At 55.8% G+C, this 15,618-nt stretch overlaps 1 protein-coding gene across 2 annotated transcripts; it reads right to left on the reverse strand.

Annotated features, from left to right (window-relative positions):
* Positions 1-12,177: 12,177 nt before the first annotated feature.
* Gbx2 (gastrulation brain homeobox 2) lies at positions 12,178-14,843 on the reverse strand. 2 transcript variants are annotated; one of them, XM_004662271.3, is made up of 2 exons: positions 14,321-14,843; positions 12,178-13,271 (listed from the first exon to the last, which is right to left on the reverse strand). In XM_004662271.3, the coding sequence occupies exons 1-2, from the start codon at positions 14,841-14,843 to the stop codon at positions 12,748-12,750; spliced, it is 1,047 nt and encodes a 348-aa protein (XP_004662328.2). In that variant the 3' UTR covers positions 12,178-12,747. The 2 variants fall into 2 exon arrangements, with proteins under 2 accessions (XP_004662328.2, XP_045004402.1); XM_045148467.1 differs by having other exon boundaries at positions 13,223-13,271; positions 14,266-14,843.
* Positions 14,844-15,618: the final 775 nt, after the last annotated feature.

Here is a 15,618-nt window from a genome sequence, read left to right on the forward strand (position 1 = left end):
TAGCCATAGGAGGGAAATTACTAGTGTTGTCTGGCTAAAAGGGTATGTCTTGCTCACCAAATTGCCTTCTAAGTACTTATGCTTATGCCTATGTATTAATACTTTCTCATTTTGGTCAAAGGAGCTTCTCTTTTTAGATGGTGGTGACCACTGGGGAGATGCAAAACTCCCCAAAGTGCTGAGAAGTGATAGTGGTATGTTCAGCACCAAGACATTTCTGTCATACCCTCCAGGGCTCAGGGTCCATTGCAGAAGTGGCGGAAAGAATGTAAGAGCCATTATATTCATGACCTCACAGTGACTTACACTATCTACACAAGACCTGCATAATAGAAGAAAAAAAATGATGACATCAAAATAGATGAGAGAGAGAAAAAAAAAGAAGAGAGAATTCTGGAAAAGAAGAAGGGATTCAGTGAAGGAACGATTTGGGCAAAAGTTTAAAAAAGGAGGGTGGTGGGAGGCAACTATGATCGTGATATGGTGTCTATATGTATGGGGGAAAAGGAAAAACACAAGATAATTCCTCTCACTCCCTTTCTCTGCCCTTATCCTTCCAGTCACTCAAGCCTTGATGACACATGACTATGTTACATGACATGTGCTGATTTATGTCATTCCCACCATATCGATTGCAAGACCAGAGCAGCGTCCTGAGAGCAGCTGCGGTTCGGTGACCTCCCGCTACCCCTCCCGCAGGTCATCCAGGCGTCCTCGTCCCCGTGTCCTCTCATTTTCTCGGGCTCCTTCTGTGACTGAATGTTAATACACCTGCTTGGATCCTTAACAAGTGCTTCCCTGCTTATCCTCAGATGTCCATCGTTTCCGACCGTCCTAATGAACAGAAGCTTTGTCCTTACGTGGACAGTTGTCCTGTCCCTTCCTGTGCCCTCCCCCTCAGCAGATGATGGCTCTGCTAATCTCAGGCATGGGACTGGAAGGCTTTCTTTTGCACAGAGACCTCTTTAATCCGTCTGTAATTGATCGATGGTAAGCCAGGAGGAGCGAGCTCTTGCCTGTCCTCCAATTAGCTCATCTCCCAAATACCATGTATTTCTTCCTTTTCCACAAATCATCACAGATTACATTTTCTTAGAGACCAGAGGCCATTTCTGAGGAATGGAAGCTGCTCTATATGTAAAATGATTGCATAAGCACAGACCCCACAGCTTTTTACCTGACTGGATTTAAACTGTGGTTCGACCAATGGCTGGCTGTGTGTCTGGGCCTTGGCTTTCACATCTGTAAAATATGAACCACAAAAATACCCAATTGCAGACTTCTGGCCAGGATGGCAACCACCTAACTGTGTAGCACATCCCTGAAAGATGGATGCAGATCCTAAGGAGAGAGCCACCCCATCGTACCTCAAAAGGGCCCCAGCTGAAACTAAGAACAGTTGGCGAAACAAGCAAGGGTGTTGTTTTCTTGGTGAACTGGGTACCAGCACAAGGGTGAAGGAGATCAACACAGAGAATAATCAACTCCTACCAAATCAGAGCGCCAGAGACCCAGAGGCCCCCAACACCTCATCACTGAAGCAGACCAACAATGAACCCAACATGGCTCAGGGAAATTTTGCAGAAGAGGGGGTGGAAAGGATGTCAGAGCCACATGTTGGGTCATGATATGCAGACATTTCATAACTGTGGGCTAACTCCACAATGCCTGACCCATATACCTCAACAAGGAGGGGCCAAGGAGAGGTAGTAGGTAATGGATGAGCCTAACAATGGTACCAAATTGACAGTATTGGCTGAGTACAAAGTTATTAATAAAAAAATACTCAATTGCCATTTTCTAGGGCCCCAAATCCTCAAACTATTAATTTGTAGTGGTTAATGAAATGCCCACCTTCAAGGGCTGAGTGAGGAGTCCATTAGCTAGTACCAAGTGCTCACGAGTGCTGCCACCTCCTCCCCACCCAGAACCACCACAGGCCTCTGCTCCTAAGAAATCTCCACCTTCACTGTGCTGTACTTCCCAAGTTCCCTGCCACCTGCCTGTTGATTCTTTCAAGTGTACGTTAGGACTTTCTGGTTACGTTTCAAAGGTAACTCAAAGGGGACTTTGTTGGGCTCAGCACAAATAAATAAATACAACTCAACTAACTTGGAAGGTCACAAAATACTCACAGTCCTGGCCCTCCAGCTCAGCCCAGCACAAGATGGTCACCTCAGCCTCTTCCTCCTCCCCCACCTCCTCCTCCTCCTCCTCCTCCTCCTCTTCGGGCTGTGCAGTAAAGGGAAAGAGATGTGGAAGGAGGGCAGAGTCCACCTTGCACCTGGAGGGAGGGAACCAGGGACAAGGGCTCCTCCTACAAAATCAGTTTCAGGACCCAAATAGCCCTTGCCAAGAAGAAATCAAGCCAACTTGAAAATGTCCAGAGAGCACCATGGATTTCTGCATCAGGTGATGGAAGCTGGGGGAATCAGCAGGTTACATCACAAGTGCTGTCTTAGAAGGTGCAGACTTGAGGCAGTGTCTCCAGATTGGGCTGTAAGCCCTCCCGGAGCTCTCAGAAGCCTGGGACTGGAAAAGAGAGTGGTTACTATTTATGACAGTGGCAATGCTCCAACTTTCATCTGTTCGTTCCTCTTGGGAACAGAGCTTGATAAAAGCCCTCTTGCTCCTGGGCATACCAGAGGGCCCTAAGTCTAAGACTGTGAAACTTCAAGGCACTGAAGAGCTTTCCAACCTTTGCTAAGGACACCCTGGGGAAAGAGAGAGTGTCCTTGAGATGGGGCTGGCCAGCTGGCCCTGAGGAACTGCCACATGTTCATGATCGCCCTAAAGCCCAGGGCTCTAAGCCCACTCCCCCAACAGGGCTCCCCTCTACTGGGTGGTACCTAGTCAGCTCCATTATGTGGGCTGTTCCCCGGGCTTCTGATGCAGGATGAGGCTCACCACATAGGACATCTGAGCAGAGGAACCAATGACCCCTGAGGGCAGAAAGCCAATGGCTAGTCATATGTGGCCAGTCTGAGCAAGTGACCCTGGATACATGCCTTGCCATGATGATCCAAGGCCATAGGGATTCCAGAAGCTTCCACTTCAGTCTCCTGTGGATGCTGAGAGTGTCCACTCTATGCCTGCTGGGAGTCACTCCTGCTCCTCCTCAGCCTTGCCTGGGCTGTCCTGCTGTGTCACACTGACCACCCTTGCTGGCTGAGGATAGAGAAGGGCCTTGCTATGAGCCCGAGGGCACATATCCCCCAAACACTGGAGCTCCTTGTATTTCCCCTGAGGTGAATACAGAGGTGTGCACTGAACGCAGGCACCTATGAGTTCCTAGCACAAAGCCAGTGGGTGAAGGTATGCTCAGGGCATGCTTTGGGTTGTTACATGAGTGGGGTGCACTTCTGGCATGCATGGACAGTCCCATACCACAAAGGACTACTGTCTTGGCACCAGCCCAGGTGGAGAGGACCTACATGTTGGTGGCACTGGGGTAATTGGAGCAGAGCTTCCAGACAAATCTGTGTGGCCACCATCCCCCCAGTTTCAAGGCCAAGGACACTTCCACCATCCATCCCTGAGGCTCAGTGGCTTCCAGCCTCCCCCACAGGGCTGCCTTCCGCAGGGACAGTGATTAGAGGGAAGGAAGATCTCCTGACTTTACAAATGTGACTTTGCAAAATGAGGCAGGAAGATCAATCTGTCCTCACCACTGTTCATTAAGGAAAGTCTTTTATAAATCCTGAATTAACAATTCTTCATTGAATGATGGGCGATTATCATTCCTTTTTTGACAATTCATAGCTTTCAACATGCTGAAATATGAAAATTATTTGGGGGGAAATGGAAACTCACTTCAACACTATTATAAACATATTTAAAATGATCAATAACTTGAAGCTTAAAAGTAATAATCACATTCATATATGTTAAATGACTGCTTTGCTACCATAGGGCGGTGGACGTGCCCGATTCAAATGGCACACTGCCCATGGTTCTGCAAAATCCAATGATAAGTCGGCCTGTATTTAGCCCAGCTTGAAACTCTGCAAGTAAGGATGGCAGCAACGTAGGGTTTAAATTCTTATCTTCGTGTGCACAATGCTCAGGCTCTGCCGCCTCTCTAAATGACCCACCAGGCAACTTTGCAGGGAGCCGGGTGAGTGTGCAAAGGCAGAATGGTGCAAGTATTAGGAGTGAGGAAGCTTTCTGGAATGAGAATCAGTCTTTCATTCATGAGCTCCACATCGTGAGCTCCCATGCCAGCGGGAAAGACCAGCTGAAGGACAGGGCACAATCCCACCCCTGTACCATGCCAGCCAGCCCCCGGGGGCCTCTGGCTGGACCCACACTATCACTGTGGGTTAGATGAGATGGAACGTGTGGGTAACTGAGGTATTTAGTTTAACCAAGAAAACCTGAACTTAGATGACCTTTATGGGGTGAAGAGGTGAGCCAGCAATGTACGGAGGCATCTTTCAGCACAGTGGTCCTACACTGCTCCTCTGACCCCCGTTACCTTGAGGAATGATAGCTCTGGGGAAGGACCCAAGATCTGTTAGCCCAGTGAGCGAGGAAGACCTGCCAGTTCCAGATGGTCTCCACAAGGGACAGAACTGATAAACCTGGCCTTGAGAGACGGCATAACAAACCTGTGTGGCGTGGGCTCTCCTGGAAGACCTTGAACCACACACACTAATCAAGAGACAGATGACTGCCAGGGAGGGCCTGCGCTGGTTTCTGCTCAGCCTTCACCACTGGAGGCCAGTCTTGGTGTGGATAAGCACAGAAACACTGCCGAGTATGGGAGACGCACACTGTGTCCAGTTTAGCTCAGCACCCTTTGCTCATGTCCGTCCAGCAGGTGTGGATGGGGAAACAGGTTTAAGAAGCTAACTGCCCAAAGATGGGACCTCAGAGGTGGTCTGAACACGTGGGCGCCGAGGTGGTTGCCAGGTGACTCTGATGTGATCTCTCACTTCCCAGGAAAGCCAGACTGCTAAAGGCAAAGCTAATGTGCATGTTGGCCAGGTGAAGAAGAGAGAGTTCCAGTGAGTGGCGTGGCTTGGTCAAGACTGAACTGAAGTGCCTGAAAAGCAGTCCATCAACTTCAAACAGAGCTGATTAACTGAGGAACTTCTATGGTTGTGGAGGGATGGACTGTTTGTCATAAGTTCAGAACCAAATTATCTTGGGTTATCTGTAGCCCTCTTAATAGTAATTTACTGCCCATCTCTGTGTGCTACCTAACATCTCTGTGACTCATGAGAGGAAGGAGGTAGCTTCGCTAGATAGCTTAGGATGACTTGCCCCTGAAAGTAAGAGGCAGGAATGTCTTTGTGCCTATCCTTGCAGTCTCGACTTTGCTAGAGATCAAAGGATGATCTGACTTATCTCTTCCCTATATCTGTTCCACACCCACCCACCCACACACAAAAACCTCATTTTATCCCTGGGAGGGGAGTGCCCTTTCCTAGAATTTAAATCTAATCCTGACATTATGGTTGGTCAAGTTTAGCCCCCAGAACTTGGCTTTGTGGCTAGCCTTTTCCCGAGACAGCCTCTAGCCCAGATGGATCAGCTGTCTCTATGGCTCACCTGAGCCAGCAGGGAAAACCCACTGCAATGAGGTTATGAATATGGTTTCAAGGGGAGGACATCTCTCTTGGTGGCCCGTTCATTGCTCGTGATCCTCCAGGTTCTGGTGGGTCTCTCCCTCATCTCAGTCCAGCCGGACTGAGACAAGAGAAGTCCCTGACCCCCACTCCCACACGGAGTCCCACGGGGCTCTTGACCTCTGTGGCCCTCCAAACGGCAGGAGCTCTTTGTGCTTTCTTTTCTAGGTCCACCACAGAGGCTCTCAGTACATGTGGGTGTATCTATTTTGACTTGGTACTTCCCTAAATAAATATAATAATTTCATAATTATCCTTCTTGGTCTTATTTTATCCAATTCTTTGGTTAGAAGTAAACATGAACTAAGGGTTTGGGGCTCAAGGGTTCTCTTCCTGAACCCCTAACACCCCATTTCACTTTCAGGTGAGATCTTTATGGACCCCTAATTTCTACCAACCCCAAAGCTACAAATGTCCTCAGAGAGGTGCGGGAGAGATTTCCCTCCTTTGTTGGAACCCACCAACATGATGTTTCCACCAGTGTATTTACAGGTGTCTTGGTTTATGACCTTTTGTTCTATATCTATAAACACTTTGTGAAATGGTTAACATGCTGAAACATGGAATTTGGGGCCACCTCAATCTGTGTTCCCCAGCCACAGGCACTCACGTGGCTCCAATCTACCTCTTATTCCCTTTGAGGTGAAGATGTTTTGTGTCAACAAGGCCCGGCCAGAAATTCTCTGTTAGGATGGGTGCTCCCTGTCCTGCCCAATATCAAACAAAAATCAGTGCTCTGCTAAGAGAAGGCCAACTCGAAACGAGGGCCTAGCGCCTCCGCCATCAAGAAGCCATTAAGAGTGTTCCAAGATTGTCTGCTGGCCCCCTTGCACCACCAGCCAGCCTTTTCTCAACAAGCAGTACTGGAACCCAGAAAAGTTGATGCTGCTGGCCTTGACCTCAGAGCCCAAGAAGTGGAGAAAAAGTCACAGTTTGGAGGAGCCTCGGCCCATCCAACCCCCTGACCCATCTGTCCACTCCATCGGTGGAGAGAGGAGGCTTTCTCCTGGCCTCTGATGCTGCGAATAAAAGCCGACAGGTGACTTCTCTTTGCACCCGGGCCCCCAACTGCCCAGGAAGAGGTGCCCAGGAAGGAGCAGAGCGCCGTGGTTTCCCAAGTCTGACCAGCACCCACCTCAGCGTTCCCGAGGCTGAGTGGGGGCCCGTTCCTTCTGGGCTTTTGTGATTCAGGGCCCGGGAGGGGCGGTCTCCCTGGGGTCGGGCGGCCACTTCCAAACCCCCAGGGCGGTCAGCGCTCCGCTGGGTCCCAGCCGAGCCAGGTGCGCCCCCGGAAGCCGGGTCGGGGGCAGGCTGACCGCGAGGCGCAGGAGGCGGGGGGATCGGAGCCGGCCAAGCAGGACCCCGGGGGCCCCCGCGCAGGCTTAATGGGATCAGGCCGGTGTAATCGCATTTCAGTCATTGTTATTCGGACAGCCGGGAGCCCGAGCTAGGGGGCCGGGCCCTTTAAGAAGAAGCGCGGCCACACCAGAGACGCCCCGGCATGACAAAGGCCGCGAAGGCTGCAGAGGCGGGAAATAAAGAGATGAAGGCGGGAGGGGGGCGGGGGAGCCCCAGGGTCCCGCCTGCCTCTGGCTTGGGTCGGCTCGGCCCTCGATTTCAGGCTTAAGCCCACCCCTAGCCTCCTGTCTCCCTGAAGTTGGGGGTCTCCCTCCGTCCTTTTCCCCTGGAGCCGGACAGTTCGCGCAGGAGCTGGCCGGGTGGCCTCCCCCGAGCTGCGCGGACCTCGGTCCTGCCACCGCAGCGCACGGAGCAGCTCGCTCCTGGGAGGCCCCACCAGAGTCTCCCGTCAGGGTTCGAGTCCCCGACGGAGGGAGAGTCTGGCGACGGGGAGGATTCCAGGCAGGGGCAAGGAGCCCTGAAGCTGTGGTCAGGAAAGAGGGGTTCGCAGTGGAGGCGAGGGCCAGGCAGGGACGCAGAAACCCACGGCCAAGCCAGACGGGAGAAGCTGGACCTGGAGGCTTGCTGGAGTCATCCTGGAGACCGCAGGGGGTGCTCTGCGCCTTCAAGGTCCCTCCAGTGGTTAGGGAGAGCTGAGGCCGAGCGGAGCGGACAGAGATGAGGGCAGTGGAGCTAAGGATTTGTGAGCCGACCCGGGGGCTCCCCATGCCGGGCAGAGCTCGAAGGTGCAACCCCGAGTGGCCTCTGCGAATAAGAGAGGCGCTGCGGGAGGGAGCTCGGGGGAGCCCCCGGGAGCGCTCCGTTTGGCAGGGTGCCTCGCTAGGGAATTCTGAGCCGCCGCCGTGGAATCGAACTCCTGGCTACCGCTGATCTAGGAATGCGGAGAAAGCTGTAAAAGCGGAAACGGGGAACCCCAAGGCCACATGCATACTCCCATGCCCACACGCACACCCACCAACGCCTGCGCTGACTGAGTCTCTCCGGAGGAGGTGCTCACAACCACCTTGACAGCTTGGCGAGGTCCCCGCAGCGTTCAGTGCCCGCAGAACCCCGAGGAACCCCCACGCCCCTGGTGTTCCAGTCCAGCAGGATCAGATGCTCCAAGAGATTTGACGCTTGCTAGCCTGCCCCTCACCACTGCCCTCGGAAGCACAGAGCAGACCCAGCCCCGCAGTCCAACCAGATTGCAGCCCTGTCTAGGGGCCTGTGCTCAGGTTTTCTGGTTGGGGGAGGGGAGGGCTGTGGAGTAGAAGGTGCCCTTGGACATTTCCCCAAGCCACAGAGGGCAGAAGTCAGTTTAGGTCTTCCACTTCTAAACTGTTCAAATAGGCAATCAATTTTTATGACGTAATTTATAATTTATGCGGGTTGTCTTCATACATATGGTGTTGCTTTTGTGTGTCAGGTTTTCAGGTGCTTTATTACTGACAGAGTGATTTGCATTCATGTTCTGTTACCAGCATCATATTTCTCCTGTTTACACCATAAGGACCCCAAATGATGATTGATGCCACCTCCTTTGACCAGGCCATTGCTGTAGAACCTAGCTGTGGCTCCCTCCTAGACCCCAGAGTCTGGTTACTCTAAAACCCATTGAGCTAGGTGGGGAAGAGACTGCTGTGTGAACCAAACCATCAGGGAAACCCTGACCCTCCAGGGGATTGGAGCAGGCTACCTGCTCCAGCGGTGTGCACCTGGGCAGAGAGGGCCAGGGTCTCTACAGATAGGGAGAAGCATGTATGTACCAGTGCTTCCTTCCCACGGAAGGTCATAGGTGGAGCAAGCAGGCCACTTAGCTATGTCCTGTCCCCTGCCCAGCCAACTCGGTTGGCAGGACTGCTAGAGGTGGCTACAGCCACTCCATACAGCCACTGGGAGTTTGGAAGACCCTCGGGAGAGAACTGGGTGGTGAGCCAGGGTGGCTTTCCCAAGTTGCAGTGTTTCTGTGCTGCAGGGACAGCATGCTGTCTGGAGGGAGCAGCCTAGGAGGCCCCATGCAATGCTTGGTAGACACAGTTGAAATGATTAAGCCACTTAAGGCAAAACAAACAGAAACAAGAGAGAGAAAGTGAAAGCCTTAGAGAAAGGGCATCTTGTAAGGCAGGATACACAAACCACTAGCATCAGGCTGGTCCTGAGAGGCACATTCCCAGGCAGAGGGGGCATGGCACCCCATCCTAGTCAGCTGGAAAATGAAACACCCAGGAAGAACCATCCTGGGGAGAGGCGCTGCTGAAGACTGAGAGGTGAAGACAGGTTGGGGCTGGAGAAGGCCTCGCCTAGGCGTCCTGGCTACTTGGCTTGGAGGAAAAGGCTGCCAGGGACAAATATGGCGAAGCGGGCTGCTCTGGACAAGTACAATCTGGTTACATTCACAGCTCCCTCAGGTCCCCAAAGGGGAAGGGGTACTAAGCTCCCCAAAGGGAGAGAGAACAGGGGGTCACAGGGTCAGATGGCTGTTCCCAGCCCCTCCCACTTGAACCTGTTCCTGGGGGGTCAGTGGGCACCGGGTTGCAGGCAACCCCCAGGCACCTCACTACACAAGGTGGGAGCCTAGGTCTGTGCACTCCTGAGCGTAATTATTTGATCTGCAGATGTAAGTAGAATTTATTGTAACAACAAATATAGTGATGTCAAAACCCAGCCTTGGATTAAAGCCGGCAGCCAAAGGGGAAGTGTATTAATTTCCAGCGGCATCTCAGGCCAGAGCCTATTAGAACAAGCTATTCTTCAGGCCCCCCCATCAGAATTAATCATTGGGAGTTAATTTGAAGCTCAGACAAGTTGCTGTTAATTTAGTGCGGGGAGGACGGGATGGAATAAAAAGCGGAGGTGCTGGCCGAGCCTCGTGGGCCTCATTAATCAGCCAGCTGAGACGGCCTGGCTTGATTACAATTTGCAAAAAAATTCATTAGGGCCCAGGCGATTGACAATTTTTCTCTCTGCCTGTGATGTGACTCATTAGGCAGCCAAATGAGAGCCATGATGACAGCGGCCATCAAGCGGGGGGCTTGTTTATCTTCCTGCCCTCGGCCTGTCTCCAGGGCCTCAGGACTAGGAGCTGGGCTGGGGTGCCAGGGCCCTCAGGAATTGGGGAGGGAAGGGGACAGCGCCCCCAAGAGGGCAAGCCGAGTCTTCCACAGGGCAAGACAGTGTGATGGAGCTTGAGGCCCACAGCGGCGCTCCCTAAAGGAGGCCTCCTATTCCTAAGGAGCTCTGTTTTCTCTAGGGTTTGTGTGCAGCCATTCCCCCTCCCAGGCTTTGGAGAACACGGGCAGGGGTTACACATAGAATGATGGAAGGACACAGAGGTGGGTATCCGCGAGGAGCGCTGTATTCTCCATGGCCCGGGTTTCTCCTCCATATCCCCAGTGCCAGTGGGACAGGAGGCCACAGCTCACCTCCTTCTGGGTCTGGACAAGAGCCACAGTCCCTTCACGGCACGTGTGCGACCCAGCCACAGACTGGTCCAGGTGTAAGTGAATGAAGGAAAGAGGGTTCAGTGTTCCCTGGGCCGGAATGCAGCACCGGCACTATTCTGTAGCCAGGGGGGACCTGTCCAGAACAGATGACGCCCATGGGTGACCAGTGCGACCAAGAGGAGCAGCGCGCAGGGCAGGGCGCCACCCGGGTGCCATTCCCCCCTTTTGCCAAGATTCTGGCACCGGGTGGAGGATAGCAGGAGCTGTCTCGGCTCTCCAGCCTCACAGAGCTGGCGAAGCTCTCTGGATGACCGGCCGCTCCGTTTTACTGTGGTGATGGTGTGTGGGGGGGGGGGGCAAACAAACTAAGCCTGGGCATTTTCCATCATCTGAAAGCGGCGGGAAACCGAGACTCAGTGACTCCAGCCTTCCACCCTGCGCCTGAAATTTGGGCGAAGGCCTCCGTGATGCCTTGACCCCTGGGGCCGCGGAGAGCTGACGGGTTGCCAGCAGCGTAAATTCAGTAAATTCCCATTGACCCAGCGCCACTTCTCTTCTTGGACTGGGATCCGCCGCGAGTGTCCGCGAGGCCCCTTTGCCAGGGGTCCCCTGGCCTCCCATGCTCCCACTTAGACTGCTTTTCCAGTGACTGGGGCTGCCCGCTGAATGGCCACAGGACCCGGGCATCGCGAGCTCCAGGGGTCCTGTGCAAAGCAGCCTCACACTCCCCCGGCCCCAGAGTCCCGCGGGGCGCTTCTTCGGGTCGCGGACAGGACTCGGGCGCAGTACCAGAGTGGGGGAGCGGGCTTGGGGAGCAGGGCACACCCCTTCCGCACCAAGATGACCGTCCCTTGGGGGCGGACAGACAACCCACCGCCCGCCCCCCCAGGCTCTCAGGTCCACGCGGACCAATCCCCAAGTCACCTAAGTGTCACATTCCTTCTCGGGTCCTGGGGCTGCCCGCCCCGGAACCCATTAGGATGGGGCGGTGGTCGGGGCCCGCCCCCTAGGACCCCGCCCGGAGGGGGCGGTGCCGGACCTTGGAGCTCACAGCCCGCCTCGGCCTCCCGGCTCCCGGCTGCAGGGTCGCGGGCCTGACTTGCTGGGCTCCTGCTCCTGGGGAAGATTAGGCCCGGAGCCTGATTTATGGGCCCAAGATCCTGCGAGCCAGCGAGCACCGCTGTTGCTGGGGTGTGTGTGTGTGGGGGGGGGGTATGTTAGGAAAGGGGTTTGTTCGCTGGTACCTAGGAGTCTTCAAAGCCACCATCACCCCCAATCTCCCCTCCTTCCTCTACCCACCGCCTCACCTCCACTTCTGGCCAAAGTTTAGCATTTGTCTAGGTATTATTAGGGAGTGGGAGAGGGGGCCATGCCAGATTCCTAAGAAAACTAGGTTTCCTTAAACTCGGACCCCTACAGGAGGTCTTGCTCACCAACTTAACATCTGGTAAATTCTACGTGGCCCATAGCCAGCCAACCTGAGACGCGGGGACTGAACCAATCCTGGCGTCAGGCCACTCGTCTGACCACAACACGCCCAGGGAGAAGTCAAATGGTGGACATGCTTATGAGGCCCAGGGTCTGATCTTTTTTTTCCTTGCTCTTTTTTTTCCTTTTTTTATTATTCACAAGACTGAGATTGTTTAAGTGTTGTTACTCATATGAAAATAAGCTACATTGAAATAAATTAAACACAAGACGGTCTTCGGACAAGGCTCAGAGAGGATGGGCAGCCCCAGGAAAGAGAAGGCAGGCAAAAGCAAACGGCAGAGCGGACTTCCAGGCTGCCCCCACATCGACTTCGCGCTCAACTCAAAAAGCCAGAACGGAAGCAAAAATAAGTTTGAACCCCAGTGTTTGTTCTTGTATTTCACGTTTACCTTGGGGAGTGGCGGCCGCTGAGCACGGCAGAGCACAGCGGAGGCGGAGGGTTTTGTCTTCTTGTGGCATTTAAGTGGAGACATGACGGGGTAGTTTGTTCCTATAACTTTCAAAATACCGCGGCTGAGATGCAGTCTATAGAGAGATCTATGTACAAAGTAGGGTGGTATAATAAATATTTAGCATATCTGTGGGTGTCCTCTGCGCAGCAGTCTTTCCAGCCTGTCTTAGTGAATAAATTCTCAACTTGCTTGGGATGTACACATCTGGGAGGTGGGATGCACACATCTGGGAGGTTCCTTTTGAGTTTTGCTCCAAGCAGTAGAGCTCACCATGGGTTCCCTTAGGTGCCGGGGCTTCTGCATGGTGAGTGCCCGGCCTGGCTGGGGCCCTCAGGGCCGGGCCTGCTCCAGCTGCTGGTGCTGACTTCTGATAGCGAACCTGCTGACGTGGACGGGGATGGGAACGACGATCTTGGGGTTCCGTGAGGGCTCTCCTGTCTTGGAATTGGCATTGCCTGCCTTCACCCGTTTCCACTTGGCCCGGCGGTTTTGGAACCAGATTTTCACTTGCACCTCGCTGAGTTTGAGGGCGTGGGCGATCTGCGAGCGCTCCGTCAAGGAGAGGTACTTTTTGCAATGGAATTCCTTCTCCAGCTCGAGCAGCTGCTCGCTCGTGAAGGCAGTCCGCCGCCGCCGGTTCTTGCCGGTGGATGTGGTGCTGCCGGATGCTCCGCCGCTTGGCGGGGTCTCCTCCAGCGCGTGGCCGGGGTCTTCCTCCTTGTGAGCCGTCTGGCCAGTCAGATTGTCATCTGAGCTGTAGTCCACATCGCTCTCCAGAGAGAAACTCTCCTCTTTGCCCTTCGGGTCATCTTCCACCTTTGCCTCGTCTTTCCCTTGCCCTCGGACAGCCCCGACTGAAAGTAAAACCAAACGGCATTTTATTACATTTCGCACACCGGGCCTCCCCTTGCCTTCCCTTCCCACCATCCCTGGGGCATACCTCTCCACCCCCAGCGGATTGTCTCTCTATGACATTAACACATTGTGATTTCCTGGCCTTTGAGGGGTAGAAGGGGGGAGGAGGGAGCGTGAGAAAACTCCAAGGAGGGGAGGAAACTGTACAGGCGAAGGCCCTTCGCCCAGAACTATCACTCAAGGGGCCGCCAAGCCTCCGGCGCCCTCCGTGTCTCTGGCAGCTTAAGTAAGCAGCAGGGCGCTGGAAGCCCAGGAGAACATTCCCTTTGTCCCCGGGGGTCTGCGCGGTGTGAAGACTGAAGGACAGACCCTAAACCCGAGGCCAGGGGGCGCGATCCATCGCACCATCACCTGCACCGCGAAACTGAGTCAACCTCAATTTTATGGCAGCCCGAGTGAGGAAGTGGGGTCCTGTAGATGCCAGACCACATCTTTCTCGAGATGGATGACACCGGTCACCTTGGGAGAAGTTCTTACCAAACAGCCCCAACACACTGCACGACCATAGCACATGCACTGACGCGCAGCCTCGCGAGGGTCTGGCTCTCTTGGACAAGCATGGAGCCCCGTAAAGGAATTTAAGTCTGGACGCCCCTGGGCACCCACGCGGCTAAGATGCACAGCTCATCAGATCTCCCCCTTAAGGCTGCAAACTCCCAAGCCCCCACTCCCCCCACAGCGGGTACTGCCTAGTGTGTGTGCGTGGGGGGGGGTGGCTAATGTCGCCATCAGCTAGTGGTCTGAGCGAGCCTCGCTTTCTAGAGAGCGCTCAAGGCTTCCCCGAACCCCGTTTGTTACGTGGCTCTAAATGCCCCTTGGGAGGCCACGCAGGGCCGCCGGGAGGTTCCTCCAGCTATTCCCGCGAGGGTCCCGCTTGGGGGAGGGGGTAGCGCGGCCTCGCCCCCTGGGTCCCCCTGGGAACCCGTAGCTGGCCCGCCCCCACCCCCTTCCCGTGCTCGCGTCCCAGCTGCGCGCGCCGCCGACTCACCGAGCGAAGCCTGAACGGCCTCGGCCGCGGAGAAGGCGAGCAGCGAGCCCTCCTTGGCCAGGAAGGCTTTGCCGTCCTCCGCGTCGGCCTGGAGCGCTTCGGCTTTGTCGAAGTTGCCGCCGCCGGGCAGCGGCTGCGGCGCGAACTTGCGGGCGGCCGCCGCCTCTTGGTGCTGGGGCGACGCGGAGAAGCCTCCAGGCAGCGTGGCCATGAGCGTGGAGGTGAGCGCCATGCCCTGCGCCAGGCTGGAGCAGAAGCCGGTGGGCAGGCTGGGGATCTGGTGGTGCGGGTGCGCGGGCGGCAGCGCGGGCTGCAGCGCGGCCTGGGGCAGCGCGGGCGGCGGCGGCGGCGGCGGCGGCAGCACCACCGGCCGGTAGGGCATGAACATGGGGTAGCCGGTGTAGACGAAATGACCGGGGCTGGGCTGCGGCGGGCTGCCGATCAGCGAGTCTATGCTGAAGGCGGTGCTACTCCCCAGCGGGCGCGGCATCATCATCAGCGACGGCGGGAACGCTGCGCTCATAGACGCGTTCGGGAGAGGCCGGGGAGAGGCGAAAAGTCCCCGCGTCGCGCCGCCTCCCGGAAGCCTTCGGGACGCCGGGAGCAGCTCCGGGAGCGCAGGGCCGGGGCCGAGCGGCACCCGGGGCGCAGACGCAGCGGTCTCTCAGTCGTGGGCCCGCGGCATGCCCGGGAGGAGCGGGATGAGGCCGTGTGCCCAGGATGGAGAGGGCACCCGGGCCCCTCCCGTTCGCTGTGGCCGCGGCCCGCTGCCGGCCGATCGGAACCCGGGCGCGCTGCGTCTGAGGCTCTCGGTCTGGCTCCGAGCGGCCCCGGGTGTCCGTCGGCCCGTCCGCAGTCCGTCGCCTCCCACAGGCCGCAGGGGAGCGCGCGAAGCCGACGCACTGGTCTCCGCCGGGCGCCGCCAGCACCTTTAAATCGCGCTCCTCTTTCTCATTCACATTTTGCCTGCTGCCCAGCCGAGCTCGCCTCACGTGGGGCCGAGGGCCGTCTCCCATTGGCTGTGCCCTGAGAGGTGGGGCTAAATTCGGTCTCCGCCCCCCGCACCCCGGCCAGCGGCTCCCGGGCCGCGGGCTGCGGGCGCCACCGCTGGAGCGTGCGGGCCTGGGAACTGGGCGCCCAGCAAACTTGAGAGGGACCGTGGACACCTCTCCGGCCCAGACTGGTGTCCGCAGCTCGGTAGTGGCCACTCCCGAGCTCCACCCGCTGCGGATGCTCCGGGAGCGTCGTATTTCTTTTACATTCGTGAAACTCACCTCGGCGCTGGGTCCTCTCGCTGA

The sequence above is a fragment of the Jaculus jaculus genome, chromosome 4 (genome assembly GCF_020740685.1).
Source record: "Jaculus jaculus isolate mJacJac1 chromosome 4, mJacJac1.mat.Y.cur, whole genome shotgun sequence".
Classification (NCBI taxonomy): Eukaryota; Metazoa; Chordata; class Mammalia; order Rodentia; family Dipodidae; genus Jaculus; species Jaculus jaculus.